General features: G+C 51.6%; 1 protein-coding gene across 2 annotated transcripts in view; it reads right to left on the bottom strand.

Moving 5' to 3' along the window:
• Positions 1–4,274: 4,274 nt before the first annotated feature.
• mrpl23 (mitochondrial ribosomal protein L23) overlaps positions 4,275–22,191 on the bottom strand; it is a 47,620-nt gene continuing 29,703 nt past the window's right edge. For both annotated transcript variants that reach the window (XM_078949141.1, XM_011492939.4), the window contains exon 5: positions 4,275–4,720. In XM_078949141.1, coding sequence (XP_078805267.1) covers positions 4,556–4,720 — 165 coding nt within the window. In that variant the 3' untranslated portion in view covers positions 4,275–4,555. The remainder of the gene's footprint in view (positions 4,721–22,191) is intronic.

Raw genomic sequence — 22,191 nt, forward strand, 5'->3', positions numbered from 1 at the left:
CAGACGCCGTTTCCACCGGCGCCTCCCAGCAGAAACGCCGTCCCCATAATTGAGCTTTTACACAAAGTTTTACACAGTGAAGTTTTTACAGACCGGGGAGGGGGGGGGGGACTGCTGATTGGTAAAGAGTGGGGCTCCACAGAACCCCCCCAAAGCAAACACACCCAGTGTTGATTTTTGTCGTTTTCTTGGCTCTGTGAGGAACAGTAGCTGGTAGAACACCCCCCCCCCCCCGTGGACTTGAAGGTGGCTTCCACCCCCCCACCCCCCGTCTACCCTTCATACTTTTCTTTTCTCCTTCAAGTGAAAAGCAGAACCCCCCCCCCCCCCCTGCTTCTTAAACCCAGCTGGCATCCATTTTTCCAATTACTTCCACGCCGCGTTGGACCGCCGGCCCGCTCGCATACGTGCAAACGGGCTTGTCCAGTTCTGCAAGCGTGCACGTACGGCGGGCGACCATCACAATCAATGATCAGCAGAAACCCGAGCGGGCCGCTGTGAGAGGACCGGGGTCGGAGCGAGTCCAGTTCCTGCGAACCATCCATCAAACGGCGAGCTGCAGAACCCAACGCACGGAGGGAAAAGCAGACTGACCGCCTCAGCCTGCCAACTTTCTGCTGGCTGTGCGGAAATGAGAGCGTGCTCGGTTCCCCCCCCTGGAGAAAACCCCAACCCCTCCAAGCTCAAATCAAACACGCCGTCCACGTCACAGGAAACCCTTCTGAGCGTAACACCTCCCAGAGGGAGCGTCATTGGAGTGTAGCGGGTATGCGCAGCCTCGCCTGCCCCCTGTGCCCCCCCTCCTCTGAACTTCAACCACAACTGGACTGGAACTGCCCCTCTACCCCCACCAATCTGCTCTCCTGACGGACGGACTCACGTTTCCAACGTCTTCCTCAACGATGCCAGGTTAAAGGTCACGAGAGCGCCCCCCTCCTGCCAAACACTCAGGTGCCCCCTCCCACCTCATACCTCAGACCCCATCCTGCTCTCCTCACCGAACTGCTGCTGCTGCAGATCCAGAACCACCAGACGGGTCACCGTCAGACGGATCAGCCTGGGGGGGGCTTTCCTGCTGGTTCTACATCCAGGGAACACAGAGTCCCAGAATGACCAGAACCAGAGGTCAAGACTCCGTGTTTACATGTCGCACGTCATACATGTAAAATCTGTCTGGAGCAACCCCCCCACACCCCCACACCCCCACACACACCCCCACCCGCCAGTTCACTAACGGTCATCAGTCCAAACAGTTTGGATGAAAAGTGTTAGGACTCCTTTTGAGGTTCTGCCACATTCGGACCTTTTACTCGTCAGGATCCAAACGAGGAAATCCTCGCTGGTCGACCGTCAGTCTTTGAGAAAACACAGAAACCTTGAGCTCACAGGTCAGCTGAGGTCAAACCATTGTTTGCATTTACCGTTAACGTTTCTGCCGTTTCCTCACCTTCCTGCGTGAAGAAGTTCAGTTGGTCTGACGGGTTTTCAGGTGGATCTAGAGAAAAACATGTCAGAAAGTGATGAGGATCTTCAGCTGGTAACTCGGCCCCTCCCACAGCTGGATCAGACTCATCTGTTCACACAGTCCAGGTGTTTCATTACTGCAGCCCAATGACGCGGCGCTGACCCGGTTCTGAGGACATGGAGCTCTCCTGACGACAACACAAACTGGTAGTAGCTAAAGTAAGGCGTCTGTACATTTACCCAGATCTATACCTTCAGTCCAGCAGCTGTAACATCCTATCAGACAGGAGATCTTTCTCCTCACATTCCTTCTATTTGTTCATTGATGCTCTGAAGTTCTATCAGAATCCTCGCTGCTGGTCGTGTTCTGACAGTTTCTCTGGGCGCCACACGTCCGGGTCTGGAGGAAATGTAATGCAATAACGAGTTACCAGACGGACAATCCAGACGAAGAGCAGTTCCACCAGCATTCTGAGGAAGGACTTTGTTCATGGACACTGCAACAACTACAGGTACGAGTACGGGTACAGGTACAGATACAAGTACAGGTACGAGTACGGGTACAGGTACAGATACAAGTACAGGTATGGCTATAAGTACAGGTACAAGTACAGGTACAGATACAAGTACAGGTACGAGTACGGGTACAGGTACAGATACAAGTACAGGTACGAGTACGGGTACAGGTACAGATACAAGTACAGGTACGAGTACGGGTACAGGTACAGATACAAGTACAGGTATGGCTATAAGTACAGGTACGGGTACAGGTACAGATACAAGTACAGGTACAGGTACGAGTACAGGTACAGATACAAGTACAGGTACGAGTACAGGTACAGATACAAGTACAGGTACGAGTACAGGTACGAGTACGGGTACAGATACAAGTACAGGTACGGGTACAGGTACAGATACAAGTACAGGTACAGATACAAGTACAGGTACGGGTACAGGTACAGATACAAGTACAGGTACGAGTACAGGTACAGATACAAGTACAGGTACGAGTACGGGTACAGATACAAGTACAGGTATGGCTATAAGTACAGATACGGGTACAAGTACAGGTATGGCTACAAGTACGGGTAGAAGTGCAGGTAGTTTTTCTAGATAAGGAGAGAGAGTGGTCTAAGAACAGTTTTCTTAGCAAACCTCTTGGAGTCTCAAAGACCTGCAGAGAACAACCAGAGGAGCTGCGTCTGTTTCACCGTCTGCAGTTCAGATGTTTAGTTGGCCTCATTTCTCAGAAAAGCACATTGAGATGACGATTGTTGTACTATTCAAATAAAATTGAAGTAGTAAGAGTGAAGGGAAGAGGATGAAGACCGAAAGGTCCTGATGTTATACCTGTGGAGGTGTAGAGGTGTCTGGGAGGGATGGCAGTGGAGGTTCTGACTGAGTTCTTGGACTGGACCTTAGGTGGTGAGAAGATGTCCGAGGAACGAAGAAGAGTGCTGGATACACTCTGACCGTGCACGGATCAGCCAGCGTGCACGCGCATGCATTTGTCCAAGTCTGCACAACCTGCAGTTTTCTCTCCGCCTCCTGCCCTCAGCTGCAACGTGCACACGCTGTGCACGTGAGGGTGACGGAGTGCACAGACAGGATGAACCAATGGCAAACTGGGGAAGGAAAAATGCATGTGGCTCTTCTCCAAGAGAGGCCCCCCAACTGCTCCATAGACCAGAACCTGACCAGAACCTGACTAGAACCTGACCAGATCCTGGTCAGAACCTCTGTGCCCTGGCTGCTCGTTATTGCAGCAGAATGCGGTCAGTCTCCCTTGCTGGTTGCGACCCACTGCAGCTGCTGCAGCAGGGGGGAGGAGATCTGCCCTCAGCGGGAGGGAGGCAGGTTGCCCCCCCCCCCTTCCCAAAAATAAGGAGTGATGTCATGCAGCTTCACATGTGAGAAACAAGGTCATGTGTGCAACTAATGCACAGCTAAACAAGGAAAGAGGCGGCGGCGGCGAGGGAAGCGATGTTTAAAATATTCAACCCCCCTCCATTAAGTCCGCGTGTTGGGAGGGTCAGACCTGCACTGCACGCCTCCTCAGAGGAAGCAGCAAGGATGGGGGGTCCACCCTTTTTCATCCAGCAGCCCCATTCCAGCTCAGCATTTTCTCAGTGATGTCATCCCCCGCCGCGCCCCTTCTTCCCTCCGTAACCACGCAGCGTGTGCCGCATGACACGCAGCGTCCTCTCCAGAAATGCAGGCGCCCGCCGCTGCCGAGCAGGAACAGGAAGTGGCATTTCCCCCACAGACCTCCATCCTGCCCCCCCTCCACACCCCATCCTCTGACTGACGAGCAAACCTCTGCGTGAGCCGATGGGGCGGCGGCGGCGGCGGCAGAACCTGGTAAGGAGGAGGAGGAGGCCAGAAAAGGAACGGGATCGTTTCAGGAACTCTTTTGAATTCATTAAAAATATAACCGATTCATAAAAACTGCGAATGAAAAAGTCTGCAGAGGATGAACATGTGTGTGCGGGGGGGGGGTCATTCCTGCAGAGGAACATCCGTGACGTCAAACACGGACCAAGGCTTCCTGGCAGCTCACAGTGGGACCAACAGGATCAATATTGACATATGTGATAGATGAGCTGTCTGTCTGGGGGAGGACAGGGACCATGGGGGGGTTACTGTAAACTAATGGCAGCCCCCCCCTCTGACATCAGTCCAGCAGCCTGACTCAAACCCAAATCCTGACTTTGTGAAAGAGACAGAGGAGCTGGACTGAGCCCAGAACCGGGGGGGGGCGGACCTTTCAGTCCAGAACGTAGGAGAACCAAAGCAGGAGAACCGTCCAGAACCTTCAGACCAGCGTTTATTGGTTCTTGTTAAACAGCTTTCACACATAAAGAAACCTCTGGAGAGTCTGAGACGGAACCGTGCAGAACCGTCCAGAACCGTCCAGACCCACAAACTTCCTGAAACCTCATGTCACAGTTTTCATGAAGGTTGGAGGCGGTCCACTCCCCTCCTCTGATTCTGGACCTGCTCATCGGACCGCAGCCGCCAGAGCAGGCCAACGGTGTCGGCCCGTCTCTCGCCCCGGCAGAAGAGAGCGGACGGCCCACGCCCACCGCCGTCACAGTCCAAACCACTCGGTGACCCCCCCTCTCCTGGGGTCCAGCTTCTGCCGCTGCTTCTCGTCCTCCATGAACTTGTTCTGCATCTCCTCCATGGAGCCCTCGGCGGGGGTCTGGTCCTTCTCAGGGAAGACGTCAGGGAAGGTGAAGGTCTGGCCCTGAGCCTGACGGGACAAACGAAACCGATTAGCGACAAAAACATCTCATAACAGGAACATGTGGGGCAGAACCAACAACCGTATCAGAGAACGGTTGTTCCCCCCCCATAGAAAATGGTTTATTCCAGCTCCAACCAAATGACGTCAATTCTGTTGTCATTTTTTTCACGATGCGGACGCCGCCAGACGTCCTCAGTAAGCAGTGATTGGTCCAAGTCGGTCTGGGTTTCTATGGCAACCACTCTCACCAATCAGGAGTGAGCTTGTTTGGAAGGCCACGCCCCTACCACTTAAAAGCAGGCTGCAGGAAATCTGTCGTTTCGAGCACTGGATGTGGGGGCCAGTAGGCTCTACCTACATTTATTAAGGCGTCTGATTGGTCAGTTTATAACTGGAATTAAAAAAAATGTGTAAAGAATGAGAATTATCAAGAAGATGTTAGGATCAGGAGGATCAGGAAACTTTATTGTCATTTTATCATGATAAAACGAAATTAGGCTCTCTGGTCCCGGGCCAGCCGTTTACATTCAGACATAAATAATATATATCAATAATAATGTCAGTAAAATATCAGTCTGTTATGGTGTGGTTCCTGATGAGTATTGCACAGAAGTATTTTTTAAATTGCACAGTATTTTATGTTAAGTATTGCACAGCCCTGTGATATTGCACTTGGGAATTAGCTTGTTGTCCATAGAGGGGGGGGGGGGTGCAGTGATCAACCGGAGTTAAGCAGTCTGACTGCTTCAGGAAAGAAACTGTTCCTCAGTCTGGTGGTCCTGCTCTTTATGCTCCTCAGCCTCCTGCCTGAGGGGAGCAGGGAGAACAGAGGGTGTGAGGGGTGGGTGGGGTCTTTCAGGATGCGAGAGGCCCGTTTCCTGCATCTGGTCGTATAGATGTCAGTGGTGGACGGCAGGCTGCAGCCCACAGTCCTCTGTGCAGCTTTGGTCACTCGTTGCAGAGCTTTCCTCTCTGCCGCAGAGCAGCTGCCGTGCCACACCGTGATGCAGGAGGTCATGACGCTCTCCACCACACACCTGTAGAAGGAAGTCAGGACTGGGATCCCCATCCCAGCTCGCTTGAGCCTCCTCAGGAAATAAAGGCGCTGGTGTGCCTTCTTGACCAGGCAGGAGGTGTTGGTGCTCCAGGTGAGGTCGCTGGAGATGTGCACGCCCAGATACCTGAAGCTGGAAACCACTTCCACCGCGTCCCCTCCGATGTGAATGGGGGGGGGGGGGGGGGGGGGGGGCATCTGTCCTTCCTAAAATCCACTTTCATCTCCTTGGTCTTCTTCCCGTTGATGCAGAGGTTGTTGTCTCTGCACCAGCTCTCCAGATGTTCCACCTCCTGCCTGTAGTCAGACTCATCGTTGTTGGAGGTGCGTCCAACCACAGCTGTGTCATCCGCAAACTTCACGATCAGACAGCTGGGGTGACTCGCTGTGCAGTCGTGCGTCAGCAGGGTGAACAGGAGGGGGCTCAGCACACAGCCCTGGGGGGGGGAAAGAGGCATCAGATCCAGAACGTTGGTAGAAGGAGCATCAGCCGGTTATTTCTCTAGAGATGTTAATGGGATTTTGGCTCCTTGGAACCACTTCCCATTTGGAACGCCAGGTGGGCGGGGCTACTCAGTCCAGTTCTCAGAGACAGTCGATGGTCCTAAGATGAAAGGTCCCTCCTCTAGAAAGGATGAGGTACCAGACAGGACTCCCTGCGGTCCTCTGGTACCTCAGGGAGCAATCAGCTGGTTTGATGTTTGGAACTATTAGTGAAGCTCGCTGAGACGACAGTGATGTAATATTGGGCTACATGGATCAAAAGTGCTTCTTCCTCTCCGTCCCTCACTCCTCCTTCTCTTTGGTGTCTTGAATTCCCTCCTTTCCCATCTCTCTCCATTTCTATGGTCCTGATTTATTCAGAAGGAAAGGATGGTATCCATTATTTATTCCATACTAACCCATCTACAGCTAATGCATCACCAGTCCAACTGGCTCAGTTCATGGCAGAGAAGGAAGCACAGCCGCCTGACGGGTCAGGGGGGGGCACAGGTATCCTCCCCAGTCTGTCCACCAGCAGGTGTGGCTCCTCCTGCAGACGAGGCTTCTCCTCTGTTGCATACAACAAACTAAATAGCTCCAGTGACAGCAGCTGCCAATCAACCGGGGGGGGGGTGTTGGATATGTGAAGTATTTTGTTTGGGGCCAGCATGTGGGGGTGGAGTATTGGTCACAGAGAAAAATGCACAGCATTACCACAGAGCATGCTTTCCAGGCCCCTCAGCCAAAAGAGGGGCAAACCACTCTGCCCCGTGCAGAAAGAGCCTGGGGGGCAGTTATTGCACTGGGGGGGCAGTTATGGTCCTGACGGGCAAAACGCCGCCATGTCTTTACCGGAAAAAAAGAGCATAAGTATCTGGATCCACAGGAGACCCCACTACCAAGCCCATCCACCCCCCCCCCCCCCCCAGTGGAGGGAGGAGGGGGGTAGAGTCCATATGACCTCACTGAACGACACCAAAAAGAATCCCAGACCTGCATCCGCTTGGGAACAATCCCACAGGATGAGGAGGAACGCTGATTAACGAGTCAGACCAGGACCAAAGCTGAACCTGAAATGTGGGACATGGGTGGACCAACCGCCCCCTCCCTGAGGGTAAAGGGTCCGAGCCCCCAGGGAGGTTGGGCAGACGAAAATGGATGGATGGATGTCCAGACGGATAATCATGTACAAGGACTAGACAGAGGTCCGATACCCCCCTCCAAACATGAGAGGTGTATACTTTAAGGGGCGTGTCCTTGTGATGTCACAACATGGCTGCCATGCTGCAGCTGTCATTCTGACCTATGCTGTGGCAGAAGGTGAACTTGCTTTGTCGTTTCTGTCCAGAGCAGCTCACAGTTTAGTCCATTCTATCACGTTAAACGGGAACACAACAGGACAGTTGGAGGCTGGGGGAGCAGTGACCTGCAGACCCCCCCCCCAGGAACCGCTTGGTGGTTTCAATACCAGGAAATACAATAATGTAGACAACACACAATCCTGCCATTGGTGCAGATACGTGGCTCTGTAATGAATCTGTCTGCTGCTTGATGAAGCATGGGGGGGCAAAGTGTGTGCAGCAGTGGGGGGGCTGACGGGGTTGCCAGGTTGGGCAGGTTTTTACCCCAATCTAGCAAACTGCAGACACGTAGACGCTGCGTTGGCATGAACTCTGTGAGGAAGTTCAAGCTCTTCACTGTATTGAAGAAAAACGGCATCTAAAGTATGGCTCTGGTCACGCTGGTATCAGGACCCCCCCTGGGTATCAATACTGTCGATACTCAGATCGATCCGCCCACCCCTAACGCCTGCTGTGGGAAGTATTGATTAGATCGTCTTAAGTCATTTGAGCCTCAGGCCTCTGATGGCTTTCAGGAGGAGCTCATGAGAAAAATGCTCAACCTTCAACCCAAGGAGAAATTCCCCGTATCGTGTTTTTGTATCGTCTTCTGTTCATGACCCAGAATCTTTACATCAGGCCTTCTGCAGGACGAAGAGGACAATAAATCAAGGAGACAAAGATGCTGCGTGAAGACATGAGGCGGCAACAGTGAGAGGTGAACGCCGAGTCTGAGGAATACGAGCAAGAAACCAAAGCAGTTCCTAAAGCAAACACTGTCGCATGACAATTCCTAGTTAAGGCTGCATTGTTGGACACATTATGTATACAAGGAGTGAAGATTAATACCAACCTCACAGAGTACAATTCACAAAAGCAACAAAGCCCCGAGACCGACAGCAACAAAGCGCTGAGACTCGTTAAACAAGTCTTATTGTTGGCGGCGGGCCACGCCTCGTGTGTCTGTGTGAGTGAGCGTGGATGTGTAGCGTCTGTTGGACACATTTCCACTCCGCTGGCAGGAAACATTCCTGTTTTTTGGGTGAAACGTATACATGGAACCGCAGCAGAGGCCAAAGCAATCCTCAGTCTTCCTCCATGTCCCTCCCCTCGCTGGTGTGAGACCTGTGTGTTCCATTGTCTCCTGACTGATTTATGTCGAGGAAAAAGCCCCCCCCCCACCAATTCACCAAAATCCACAGGAAGGACAAAAAAAAAAAAAAAAAAAAAAAAAAAAAAAAAAAAGAGTTCAACAGGAAAATCAAGCCTCGTCTGCTTGTAAAATGTCCGTTTTAATGTGAGTTTTTCAGAAAAGAATCGAGGTTTGAACTGAATGGGGTGTCACTGGACCCTGTCCCAGGGTGAAGGCAGGTAGACCCTCAACAGGTAACAACACACAGAACCCCCCCCGACCAACCTCGAAAACATGGTTTTGGGAGGAAGACGGATCCAAGGCGAGAACAGGCCAACTCCACACGGGGAAGGCCCAGCCAGGATTCAAACCAACGACCGTGTCGTTGGTACAAACCCCCACAGCACCTAGACAAAGCACCCCTTAAAATAAAAAGGATTTGTGTTAAAGAGTGAGCAACGTTTGTTAAAAACCCAGAAATCACAAACCTTTACACTGTCGTCTAGAAGGAGAGAGTCTGAAATGTTCAACGAATGTCCGCTTAACTGACCTGAACCCACCAACATGACACCCCAGGGAGGACAGACGGACCGCGGCCCGACCAAACATGCGGACGCGACGCTGAAGGAGGTTTTCCAGAAGAGTCTATGTTGGTGGAGTTCTTCCAATAATCCAAAGACCGGCTTTCCTGCCAACATTTTATTAGTCTGCTTTCAACAGCTTCAGCTTCCCATAAAACCTCGTCTCCATCCATCAGCGATCTCCTCAGGACGTCGGCGTTCCCTCCAGAACAGCCACTTCAGACGGAACAGCATCGCTCCCATGAGCCATGCAGCCAATGGGGACTTTTCCTTCATTAGGGTTGGGATGAAACTGAAAGAGTCCTCTCTGGGTGGGGCTGCGGTTGTCCCATGACCCCCCCTACCTTCTTCAAAACAAGGAAACATTGAGACTGACGGGGGCTTTTGGTGTGGCGTTGACGGCGTGGAATGGCTGACACCTTTAAGATGGCTGGTGCTGAAGCGGCTGGTGTGCAGAAGCTGCCGTGCTACGTCAGGCGCCTCCACGGCTCCGTCGTTGGGAAAAGTTAACCACAGGTGTATCAAATATACCAAATCAGCAGAGTAACACCTGGACGTCTGAACTTCACAGCAGGGAAGTGACGTCCAAACGTTCAGCTGCTTGGAAAACTGCACTGGCGTTGGATTCCTGCAGAGTCCTTCAGCCCAGATGATTTCAAAGCAGCGCCTGGGTTTCAGTTTACTGCAGTAAGTTCTGAAGAAATGACTTGGTTCTAAATATACTTGATTATTTGAATAAAGAAAAAAGGCAAGAGTATAACAAAAGTCAGGTAGTCGATGATGAGACGTCACGCGACCGCCTGCTACCATGGTGGAGAAGTCGTATCGGAACACGTCTGTAAAATGTTCCCCTAAAGTTTGGGGAGTTTTTTCATTTTTCCTCTAAAGATGAAAACAGTCGTTCTCTGTTGGGAACCCTGTTGACTGTGGGTGTTTTCTAGTAGTTGTGTTTCTATCGAGGTGTTGCTGCGTATCTAGTCATCGATCTGCTGGAACTCCAGTCCGCAGAACTCAGTGTTTGTAGTTAAATGATTTACTGCTGGAGTTAACCAGGAAGTTGAGAGGAAAACCTTTGAGCGTAACATTGACACAGCTAGACATAGAACCAAGAAAACACGTGAAATCATAGAAGTGTGTTTGGCTCTCCAGTGTAAACTAAATCACATTTCTTATCTCTGGTTTACATCTGTACTTCTGAATCAAACATTCTTGCAGTAACTGTAGAGAATCAAACTCAGTGTGGAAGACGTCCGTAGGTCTCCATCACCGTTTCTGCAGCTTCTTCCGTCTGTCTGGGGGGGCCTTGTGTGTTTTTGTCAGAGGCTGATTGAAAATGGTTACCGTTCCAGACCGTCAGCATTAAATGAAGGCAGAAGCTAGACGCCAGTTCTGACGCACAGATGAGGAGGAGCAGGAATCATGGAGACGGGAAACACGACCTCTGACGTCCAGCTCAGATCAGTGCCGGCCGGCCGCTGATGCACAGTCTGCCCAGAAACAGCAGCAGAGTCAGAGTGAATGTGAGCGGAGCTCATGGTGGTCGTGTCTGGACATGTCCAGTCTCAGCCCAATGGGGTGGCACCTCAAAATAAATTCATTCTTAACACCCCCCCCCCCCCCCAAGGCACAAACAGCTGTTCACCATCATTATCCCCTTCAAGTATGTCATTCACCCCCCCCCCCACTTTCTTTCCTTTACATGTAAACAACCCTCACATTCCCTGCCCCCCCCCCCCCCCCCACCCCCCAGCTTTAGCCCCAAACAGGCTGAAACTCTCACCCTGACATAAACATCTGGGCGATGCCCCTGCCCCCTCCCAGACTCACACAGGAATGTGGGGACCAGCTGGTGGAGAAAAGAAAGAAACCAAAACAGGAAATGCATCTGTGGGGGCCAATCAGAGGCCTTTATCAGGCCCGTGGTGGCCCGGCTAATAACACGGGAGGGGATGACTGGCTGATCAAAGCGGCAGTTGTGTCAGGGGGTCAAGAGGTCAAAGGTCATCAGGAGCGGTTACTGTGCGTGCAGTGGAAGCTTCTTCTGAATACGGAGGAGCAGGAATCAGGATGAAGAGGACGGTCCTGCGGATGAAGATGTGATCCAGTTCTGCCGCCCAGACCTTCAGTCAGATCTAACACGGGAAAGAAACTGGGTAACAGAGGACACCACCGTCTTTTTCTGGGCGGGTAACAGAGGACGCCATCGTCTTGTTCTGGGCGGGTAACAGAGGACACCACCGTCTTTTTCTGGGCGGGTAACAGAGGACGCCATCGTCTTTTTCTGGGCGGGTAACAGAGGACGCCGTCGTCTTTTTCTGGGCGGGTAACAGAGGACGCCGTCGTCTTGTTCTGGGCGGGTAACAGAGGACGCCATCGTCTTGTTCTGGGCGGGTAACAGAGGACGCCATCGTCTTGTTCTGGGCGGGTAACAGAGGACGCCATCGTCTTGTTCTGGGCGGGTAACAGAGGACGCCATCGTCTTTTTCTGGGTGGGTAACAGAGGACGCCATCGTCTTGTTCTGGGCGGGTAACAGAAAACGCCATTGTCTTGTTCTGGGCGGGTAACAGAGGACGCCATCGTCTTGTTCTGGGCGGGTAACAGAAAACGCCATCGTCTTTTTCTGGGCGGGTAACAGAGGACACCACCGTCTTGTTCTGGGCGGGTAACAGAGGACGCCATCGTCTTTTTCTGGGCGGGTAACAGAGGACGCCGTCGTCTTGTTCTGGGCGGGTAACAGAGGACGCCATCGTCTTGTTCTGGGCGGGTAACAGAGGACGCCATCGTCTTGTTCTGGGCGGGTAACAGAGGACGCCATCGTCTTTTTCTGGGTGGGTAACAGAGGACGCCATCGTCTTGTTCTGGGCGGGTAACAGAAAACGCCATTGTCTTGTTCTGGGCGGGTAACAGAGGACGCCATCGTCTTGTTCTGGGCGGGTAACAGAGGACGCCATCGTCTTTTTCTGGGTGGGTAACAGAGGACGCCATCGTCTTGTTCTGGGCAGGTAACAGAGGACGCCATCGTCTTTTTCTGGGTGGGTAACAGAGGACGCCATCGTCTTTTTCTGTGCGGGTAACAGAGGACGCCATTGTCTTGTTCTGGGCGGGTAACAGAGGACGCCATCGTCTTGTTCTGGGCGGGTAACAGAGGACGCCATCGTCTTGTTCTGGGCGGGTAACAGAGGACGCCATCGTCTTGTTCTGGGCGGGTAACAGATGACGCCATCGTCTTTTTCTGGGCGGGTAACAGAGGACGCCATCGTCTTGTTCTGGGCGGGTAACAGAGGACGCCATCGTCTTTTTCTGGGTGGGTAACAGAGGACGCCATCGTCTTTTTCTGTGCGGGTAACAGAGGACGCCATTGTCTTGTTCTGGGCGGGTAACAGAGGACGCCATCGTCTTGTTCTGGGCGGGTAACAGAGGAGGCCGTCGTCTTTTTCTGGGCGGGTAACAGAGGACGCCATCGTCTTGTTCTGGGCGGGTAACAGAGGACGCCATCGTCTTGTTCTGGGCGGGTAACAGAGGAGGCCGTCGTCTTGTTCTGGGCGGGTAACAGAGGACGCCGTCGTCTTGTTCTGGGCGGGTAACAGAGGACACCACCGTCTTTTTCTGGGCGGGTAACAGAGGACGCCATCGTCTTTTTCTGGGCGGGTAACAGAGGACGCCGTCGTCTTGTTCTGGGCGGGTAACAGAGGACGCCATCGTCTTGTTCTGGGCGGGTAACAGAGGACGCCATCGTCTTGTTCTGGGCGGGTAACAGAGGACGCCATCGTCTTTTTCTGGGTGGGTAACAGAGGACGCCATCGTCTTGTTCTGGGCGGGTAACAGAAAACGCCATTGTCTTGTTCTGGGCGGGTAACAGAGGACGCCGTCGTCTTGTTCTGGGCGGGTAACAGAGGACGCCATCGTCTTGTTCTGGGCGGGTAACAGAGGACGCCATCGTCTTTTTCTGGGCGGGTAACAGAGGACGCCGTCGTCTTGTTCTGGGCGGGTAACAGAGGACGCCATCGTCTTGTTCTGGGCGGGTAACAGAGGACGCCGTCGTCTTGTTCTGGGCGGGTAACAGAGGACACCACCGTCTTTTTCTGGGCGGGTAACAGAGGACGCCATCGTCTTTTTCTGGGCGGGTAACAGAGGACGCCGTCGTCTTGTTCTGGGCGGGTAACAGAGGACGCCATCGTCTTGTTCTGGGCGGGTAACAGAGGACGCCATCGTCTTGTTCTGGGCGGGTAACAGAGGACGCCATCGTCTTTTTCTGGGTGGGTAACAGAGGACGCCATCGTCTTGTTCTGGGCGGGTAACAGAAAACGCCATTGTCTTGTTCTGGGCGGGTAACAGAGGACGCCATCGTCTTTTTCTGGGCGGGTAACAGAGGACGCCGTCGTCTTTTTCTGGGCGGGTAACAGAGGACGCCGTCGTCTTGTTCTGGGCGGGTAACAGAGGACGCCATCGTCTTGTTCTGGGCGGGTAACAGAGGACGCCATCGTCTTGTTCTGGGCGGGTAACAGAGGACGCCATCGTCTTGTTCTGGGCGGGTAACAGAGGACACCACCGTCTTTTTCTGGGCGGGTAACAGAGGACGCCATCGTCTTTTTCTGGGCGGGTAACAGAGGACGCCGTCGTCTTGTTCTGGGCGGGTAACAGAGGACGCCATCGTCTTGTTCTGGGCGGGTAACAGAGGACGCCATCGTCTTGTTCTGGGCGGGTAACAGAGGACGCCATCGTCTTGTTCTGGGCGGGTAACAGAAAACGCCATTGTCTTGTTCTGGGCGGGTAACAGAGGACGCCATCGTCTTGTTCTGGGCGGGTAACAGAGGACGCCATCGTCTTTTTCTGGGTGGGTAACAGAGGACGCCATCGTCTTGTTCTGGGCGGGTAACAGAGGACGCCATCGTCTTTTTCTGGGTGGGTAACAGAGGACGCCATCGTCTTTTTCTGTGCGGGTAACAGAGGACGCCATTGTCTTGTTCTGGGCGGGTAACAGAGGACGCCATCGTCTTGTTCTGGGCGGGTAACAGAGGACGCCATCGTCTTGTTCTGGGCGGGTAACAGAGGACGCCATCGTCTTGTTCTGGGCGGGTAACAGATGACGCCATCGTCTTGTTCTGGGCGGGTAACAGAGGACGCCATCGTCTTGTTCTGGGCGGGTAACAGATGACGCCATCGTCTTGTTCTGGGCGGGTAACAGAGGACGCCATCGTCTTGTTCTGGGCGGGTAACAGAGGACGCCATCGTCTTGTTCTGGGCGGGTAACAGAGGACGCCATCGTCTTGTTCTGGGCGGGTAACAGATGACGCCATCGTCTTTTTCTGGGCGGGTAACAGAGGACGCCATCGTCTTGTTCTGGGCGGGTAACAGAGGACGCCATCGTCTTTTTCTGGGTGGGTAACAGAGGACGCCATCGTCTTTTTCTGTGCGGGTAACAGAGGACGCCATTGTCTTGTTCTGGGCGGGTAACAGAGGACGCCATCGTCTTGTTCTGGGCGGGTAACAGAGGAGGCCGTCGTCTTTTTCTGGGCGGGTAACAGAGGACGCCATCGTCTTGTTCTGGGCGGGTAACAGAGGACGCCATCGTCTTGTTCTGGGCGGGTAACAGAGGACGCCGTCGTCTTTTTCTGGGCGGGTAACAGAGGACGCCATCGTCTTCCTGATGCTGAGTTGTAGGCTGAAAGAGTCAGGAAACCCAAACAGGAGCTTTGGAGGAGTCACAGGGGGTTTGCGTGTGAGTTCAAATTCTGCTTTGCTCTCCATAATTCATGCCCCCTCTCCACTGAGCTCTTATGAAACCTCACTCTCCGCCTCACACACATAACCTCTACTTGGGAGTAAATTTTCCAAATCAGGAGATGGGAGGTGTGGGGGGGCTTTCAGGGAACCCTGATTACCAGGAAAGGCTTTTCCTTTCCTTGGCCTCACATCCACATCCACACACTAATGAGTGGATCAGCCCATTTGTTCCTCCAAAAACATTTACACACCAGGAGTGTTGATGGAGAGAACGTCAGCAGAACTCTGTGAAGGAGCCGCCATCTTTCCAGAGAGCGTCTGACCGGGCCCTTCCTCTGAAGACGCCACAGCCGAGCGGGGTTTGTCTCCGTGTGTGCGGGACAGTAGTGTTTCTGCCGTTGCGATAGGATTCCTTCATGTTCTGCTCCAGCGGTACAATGTTGTTTCTGCTCTGACCCTCAGATCACATTGATTTTGAATTCATGGTTTTTACATCAGCAGAACAAACACTGAAATATTTCAATCTCGTCTTTCATGGTGATCTTTGTCTCAGAAGATGAGCAGCCCAAACGTCCTGGTCTCCTCCTGCACGGGGGCGTGAAGGACATCCGCCTGAGGAGCTGATGGAGTGGAAGCTCAGGTGCCTTCCGCTCATCTGCAGTGTGGGTCTGGAGACTCTTCTTCTTCTGGACAACAGTCTACAGATTTTCTATCAGATCAGATGCTGGTCAGTCAAGCGCGGTGACGCCATGGTCCCTGAAGCAGCTTTTGGTGGCTTTGGACCTTGGCGTTCAGAACAGACTTTCACCTGAATAGAGGACTTTGGATCACGGGGGAACACCCTGGTTCAGTTTCTCCACCAAACTCTTCTGTGTCTGGGTCAGGAGTGACACGGGACATTTGCAGATGGAACGTCCACGCCTCGTATCCGTCAGTGGAGGTTCTGGATGGTCTGGCTCCAGTCCTCACATTCTTGAACCGAGATTCTCCTGGGGGTGAAGGTTCTCCTGATGCGGCTGCAGCTTTTTCCATCCACTCAATTCTCCGTTCTCGTGCGCTGATGCAGCGCTCTGTGACCTAGCATTGACCTTTAGCGCCCCCCTTGTAGACGAGTGTCCTCTGGACATGTGTGGCATCAGTCGTCTTCCCCAGGAAGGATCCTGATTCACACTGAAACGTTTGCATTGAATTTATTAGACAATATTAAAGTTTGGGCGTTTCTTTATCAAAAATATAGGAAATAAAGGATTTATATTGCAATCTTTGTGTAATCTTTGTTCACTTTTTGAAATAAATGACAAAGCATTAAACCTGTTCAAAATATTCTTTTGGATCCGTATCTGTATTTATTATTTTATTTACTCGTTTTCTTGTACTCAAGTATTTTTCTTTCTGCTTCATTTGTGCGTCAGATGAGCTGGAGTCATGACGGAGAAAAAACGTCCTTCTTGGTGGGTTAACGTCGGATCATTTAAAAAAGCGATTGCTTCTTGGACGACACTTTTTACGTCTCATCTTCATCTTTCAGCTGCTCCCTGTAGGGGGCGCCACAGCGATTGGTCTGCACCCCCCTCCCTCGTACCAGCCTCTACCATGTTCACTTTTACCCTAGTAGATCTCTGACTCCTACTTTGTAGCTTTAATGCTACACATCCCTGGAAGACCTTTAGTTTATGGTCAGAGTCTGATGAATTGTCCTCACATGAACAAAAACACAGAAAATCCCTGCTCCATTTTATTCACTATATTTGGAAAAAAGCCAGAATTTGAATGGTAGACTATTTTTTAGTCTGATTCCACAACCAAAAATGGTTTTTTTTTGTTCAAACTGTTACTCAGTTCTGGAGTAAATATTATTTTGCCGTGGCCATTCACTGACAGATCAACTGCTGTGTCTTCCTACTTCCCCTGAAGGATAAAATGTTCAAATGACAAAACATTTGTCCCATGAAAACATTAGAAACTCCAACAAAACAGAAGTAAAAATAAAAAGGACACCTGAAAATATACAGGTGAAAGAGATGGATAAAGAAAAAGGAAGAAGTTTGAATCTCTGTGTAAAATCTGATTCTTAGAGCATTGAATCAAATATGATCAATATCGTTTTCCAGTCGTTCCAAAATGTTATTAACTAAAGAAAAAACACCAAAAAGAGGAGAAACGTCAAATAAAAAACAGAAGGAAGGGCAGATTAACAGTAGAATAGAAGTAAAGATAGAAACAAATAGAAAGACGTGAAAAGGTAAATTGGTGAGATACGGTTATGCGGAGGAGGAAGCAGAGAGTTTGCGTGACAGGGAGGGAAAAACAGCAGCAGCCATCCAAACGCTTCAAAATAATAAAATTCCACAAAGATAAGCAAGATTTCCCGCTCGGCCCTGATTCAGCACCTCCTCGGAGCAGAGGCCCCCCCTTAAAGCAGCCGGGAGGAAGGTGAGGGGCCGGCATCCCCCACCCTCACACATCCTGAGCCAGGGACACATCGTCTGCTGCAACCGGGAGGCCGCCACCGCCACTTCACAGCAAAATGTTGCCATCTAGTGTCAGTCAAACGGGAACAAAGCAAACCTGCTCCTGTGCTGTGAAGATGGAGGTTTGTGAACCGGAGGAGGGATCGAACGCCAGTGCGCCGTCAGCCTCAGCAGACCGTCTTCTGAAGAGCGCCACTTCAACCAAAAGCTCAATGAAAACTGAAGCCACGACACAGAACGCCAGTTGGATGTTCCCGTACCAGAGAACGCCACGCCAGAACGGGAACCCATGTATCCACGAGACACGGGTCATTACCAACGCCATCATGTAAAGCACTCTGAAAAGGTATTCAAGGATTTCTGAACGGCCAAAGCTGAAAACATAACCAGCCATTTGACGATCCCGTTTAGGGTTAAAACAGGTGAAGGCCGCCTCTCCGTTCTCGTCTCCTCACATGAAGCCTGTTACCTTCCAGAGGCCCTGATGCGGGTGGAAGCCGCTGGTCTGACCTCAGTCCTGGTTTTGGGTGAGCAGATGGGACACTGGTGTGGACGGTTTCCCCTACAGTCTCTGACTCTCTGGGACAGCTGCCCCAACAACAGGCTGTCCTCCCAGAACCATGTTTCACACACAAACACCCAACCGCCCGCCGGCTGGCTGAGGGTTTCTATGGCAAACACAAACACAAAGGTGGTGAGGAGAAAGCAGCCCGGGGCATGTCTGCCGCCGTGTCAGAGGGACGGTTTTCCTCTTTTGAGTTGGTTTTCTGTCATTTCTTCTTTTGCTTGGCTGCTTTTCTCTCGTTTCCTGGATTTTTCAGATGGCGTGGTCTCTCATGGAAGTCGACAGGAAATGGCGTTCTCCACAGCAAACATCTCAAGTAATGAAGCCACCACTGCAACAAATTACATTCAAGGTACCACTGTGATCCACTTTAATGATAACACAGCATGACTGGGTAAATGTTCACGACCCAGAGGTGAAAGGTATCCCACCCCCAAACTAACCCAGTTTGTATGGTTTTTGAAAGACACGCCATTCATTTAGCCTTTTAAGAAGCGTCCTGACTCTAGATGATTTTCCTGTGGATGGGGGGTAATCACAGGTATCACATGGTACAGGGAATGGTTGCATTGGCTCCTCCCCACCATGGCGTGTCCTCTTCATCGGTTTAGTGAAAGGCAGGTTACCGGGGTGAAACTTGAATGACCAGCCGTCTGCGTCAGAGCGCACACCGTTACGTTAACGCACGTCGCTTTCACAGAACACAAAACAGGTGTGGCTCATCATTTAAGGTCAGATCATGTGACATTGGGGTCAAGTTGTTGGTCATTTCACTTTAGAGCAGCATGCTCATCCGGTCCACCGAGCCGATGTAGCTCAGCATCCAGCGCCGGTCCAGCCTGATACCATCAGACTGCAGAAGCACTACTGTGCAGAGACCAACAGCCTGATAATCCATCCCAAAAAGCTTTTTCTGCTTTGTTGGGTCTTAAACAGCAAACCTCTGCAGATGTGAATGCGGTGGATTCCAGCTCAATTCTTGGATTTGAACGTAAACCACACTAAAGACATATATATATATACATACATAAATCATGCTTTAAAATGATTTTTGCTTAACTAAAGATTATGTCTGAGCTTTGGAAAAATGACCATTTTATTATCTTGACTTGTTTAATCTTCTTTCCCACCAGTTTCTAACAGAAACAAAGGAACATATTTGTGTTTTTTATCCAAAACCCAGAAAAAATGAATGTTTCTGCAGCCGCTGGCTGTTTGAGAAGACGTCAACAGCACAGAAAGCCTTGACCTACATCTCCAATCCTTCTCAGTTAGCAGTTCCCCTGAAATCACCTCGTCTTCCGTTCTGTCAGTCTCTACATTCTACAGCCTTCAGCGCCCCCTCCGACCGAAAAAGGCCCGTCCACTGAGGGTGGGACCCAACAATGACCAACCAAAGAGTGAAACAGAGGCAGCTTTCCCAGAGCTCGTGGCCCCGCCCGCTCCAGCCCATCAATAGGCAAATCACTCACTGCCCCAAAGTTCACCAACCTGCCAGAAACATTTTTAATATTCAGCAGCAGGTTTGTCCCTGAAGTCGTCTCCCACATGGATGTGTGCGCCCTCCTGAGCCCGGTGACAGCGCTGGCACACTGAAGGAGTTTGAGCCAGACGAGAAATCCAATTACACCGACTCTTTATGAAGTCATGTCTGCAACCCAGGTCAAAAAGTGCAATCCAGATTCACATTTTCCAACATCCAGCCCATGCAGCATCAAACAGACGGAACAATGTGAGCTGACTGCGAAATTCTGAAGCGAGTGTTACCATGAGCACGGCAGAGCGTAAAGCAGTTTGACTTTAAACACGCCGTCCGGCCGTAAAGCAGCACAACTTGACAGACTTTTGGTTTTCTACTGCTGTTTTTGCCACCCCAACAACTACCCCGTCTCAGTGCCTGTGACTGCTTTGCCCCATCTCTGGACCTCCCTGATCTGGCACGACTCCATCACGGCCTTAGTTACCTCGCCTGTTTACCCCTCTCAGCCCCTCACACACATATATACTTTCCCACACATGGGGCACATTTCACACAGTCAGGCGTAGATACCTCTGCGCCTGAACCGGAGGAGAGCGGCCGTCACGGAGCGCCGCTAACGGAGACCCCTCTGACCGCAGAGCAGGAACACGGAGCGGAACGTTTGAAAGGTTTTACGGCTGCAGTGCAGCTGATGAAGGCAGCGGGGGAGAGAAAGGAAGGATGAGGGCTGGGGGGACGGTGGGGCGGGCATCTACCCACAGAACACTCTCCCACATGTGGTGTCAATTAGGAACAATCTTGTTTTCTTCCAGCCACTGCAAAAGAAAGGAGGCTTTTCTGCATGTGAGCACAGGCCAGCGAGGAAGGAGAAGCCAAGGATGAGAAACAGGACGAGCGCTGGCTTTATTCCAGTCTTTTCAGGTACGAAGGTCAGATGTCAGCCCCATGCTATAGCAGACGGCTGCACGGCAGACTACGCCTCCTGACAGACACCGACAGTTCGGATGATTGACACGCCTCATTACGAATGTCTGCATCAAACAAGCTCCTCCCCCTAACCCTTTGAAACCTTCGTGGCTGCTGCCGTTGTGCACCCTCTCCCAAATGATCAAGTTTGGACGGTTTTTATTATCCATCCCTTTCAGGATTGGTGTCTCCCAGTCAGTCAGGCAGCACGGTGGAAGCAAGTGAGACACTGTTGACCCAAAACGGCTCTGCTTTAACCTCATCAGAGCTGAGCTCATATTTGAGCTGACCTCTGAGTCCCAGAGCCCCAGTTTAGCAGAATGAACCACTGTGGTAATGGAAACCAAAATGTGACGTCCACAATGTGAACACCGGGTCTTAGAGACCCACCCGATCCGTTTCCAAAGCGCCTTTTAATGAAGATTATGCTGTTTTCAGACAAAAACCTCTGTCCTTTTCTAGGACATAGTTTCTGCAGAGCGGCAGGGGTTCATTTGAAATTCACTTCTGAGTTGTGGGGAGTAAACCAACCCATTGTTTACAGTCTCCTGCTAGCTTACAGCCCCTTACATTAGCGGTGCAACAGAAACAGCAGCAGCATCAGGTCCATCCATCCGTCCAGTTCTGATCCAGATTCCAGCTCAGACCAGGAAAACAAAGAGGTTCATGGATCTGTTGGTCTGCAGGTGGACGATCAGAAAGGGGCGGAGCAGGAAGCTTGTGGCTCCGCCCTGCCTGTTTCCACTCGTCATGCCTCGTCATTCTCATTGACTGAACACACCTAATCAGCAGCAATCAGTGTGGGGAACCCTGGAGAACAGACATGGTGGATCTGGAGGGCCAAGGTGGCCGACCCTACTTTGACCTTCGACACGTCCAGGAGCGAGCCTCCCAAACAGAGCTCCCATCAAACGGATGTTTCTGGTTTAAAACGGGAACAGGTCACTGCTGTCACCAGATCAGATCTCCAAAAAGTAAGCGTAAATCTGCGACAGACAAGTGAGACCTTCAGTCCAGCAAACCAACAGGCCTTCCTCCAATCCTGTGAAACATCACCTGCCTCATAAATGAAGCCATCAGGTCTAACGAGATGAATGCGACTCCTGCAGTCATTCATGTTTCCAGAGCCATCAATAGATTTGTTCTTCCCTGATGGTGGGGCCAATTTCCAAGATGCCAGTGCCAAGAGTCATTAGGCTCAAAATGTGAATGAGCGCTTCATGAAGCATGAGACAACATTTTCACACAGTGATAGGCCAGCACAAAGTCCAGACCCTCACTGTCCTGGGAATCTATGGAATGTGCTGGAAAGGCCTTCACGAAGTAGGCCCACTCTGCCTTCACAAACACAAGAACTGTGGCATTGCATAAGCTCATCAGAGGCGTGCCGATGCAGCTGAGGGCGCCATCAACGCAGATCTACACCTTTCTACTTCCTGTCCTACCCATAGCTGCACATAACCCAACGAAAAAAGGAAATGTGAAAAACCTGCACAACGACTACGGAGCAGCTCTGTTTGATTAAAACTCATCCCCGCCGTGAGTCAGTGAGCAGATCCCAGAAACACCACACCTTTAACCCAACGCACGCCTGAGCGAGAAGCGTTGAGGGATGGAACGGTTCTGGAGGTTCTGAGAGGAAAAGAGGAGGCAGCATCAAAGCTGAGGAGTCAAGAACGG

This window comes from Oryzias latipes, chromosome 6 (genome assembly GCF_053564925.1).
Source record: "Oryzias latipes strain Hd-rR chromosome 6, Olatipes_Hd-rR_3.1".
NCBI classification, from domain to species: domain Eukaryota; kingdom Metazoa; phylum Chordata; class Actinopteri; order Beloniformes; family Adrianichthyidae; genus Oryzias; species Oryzias latipes.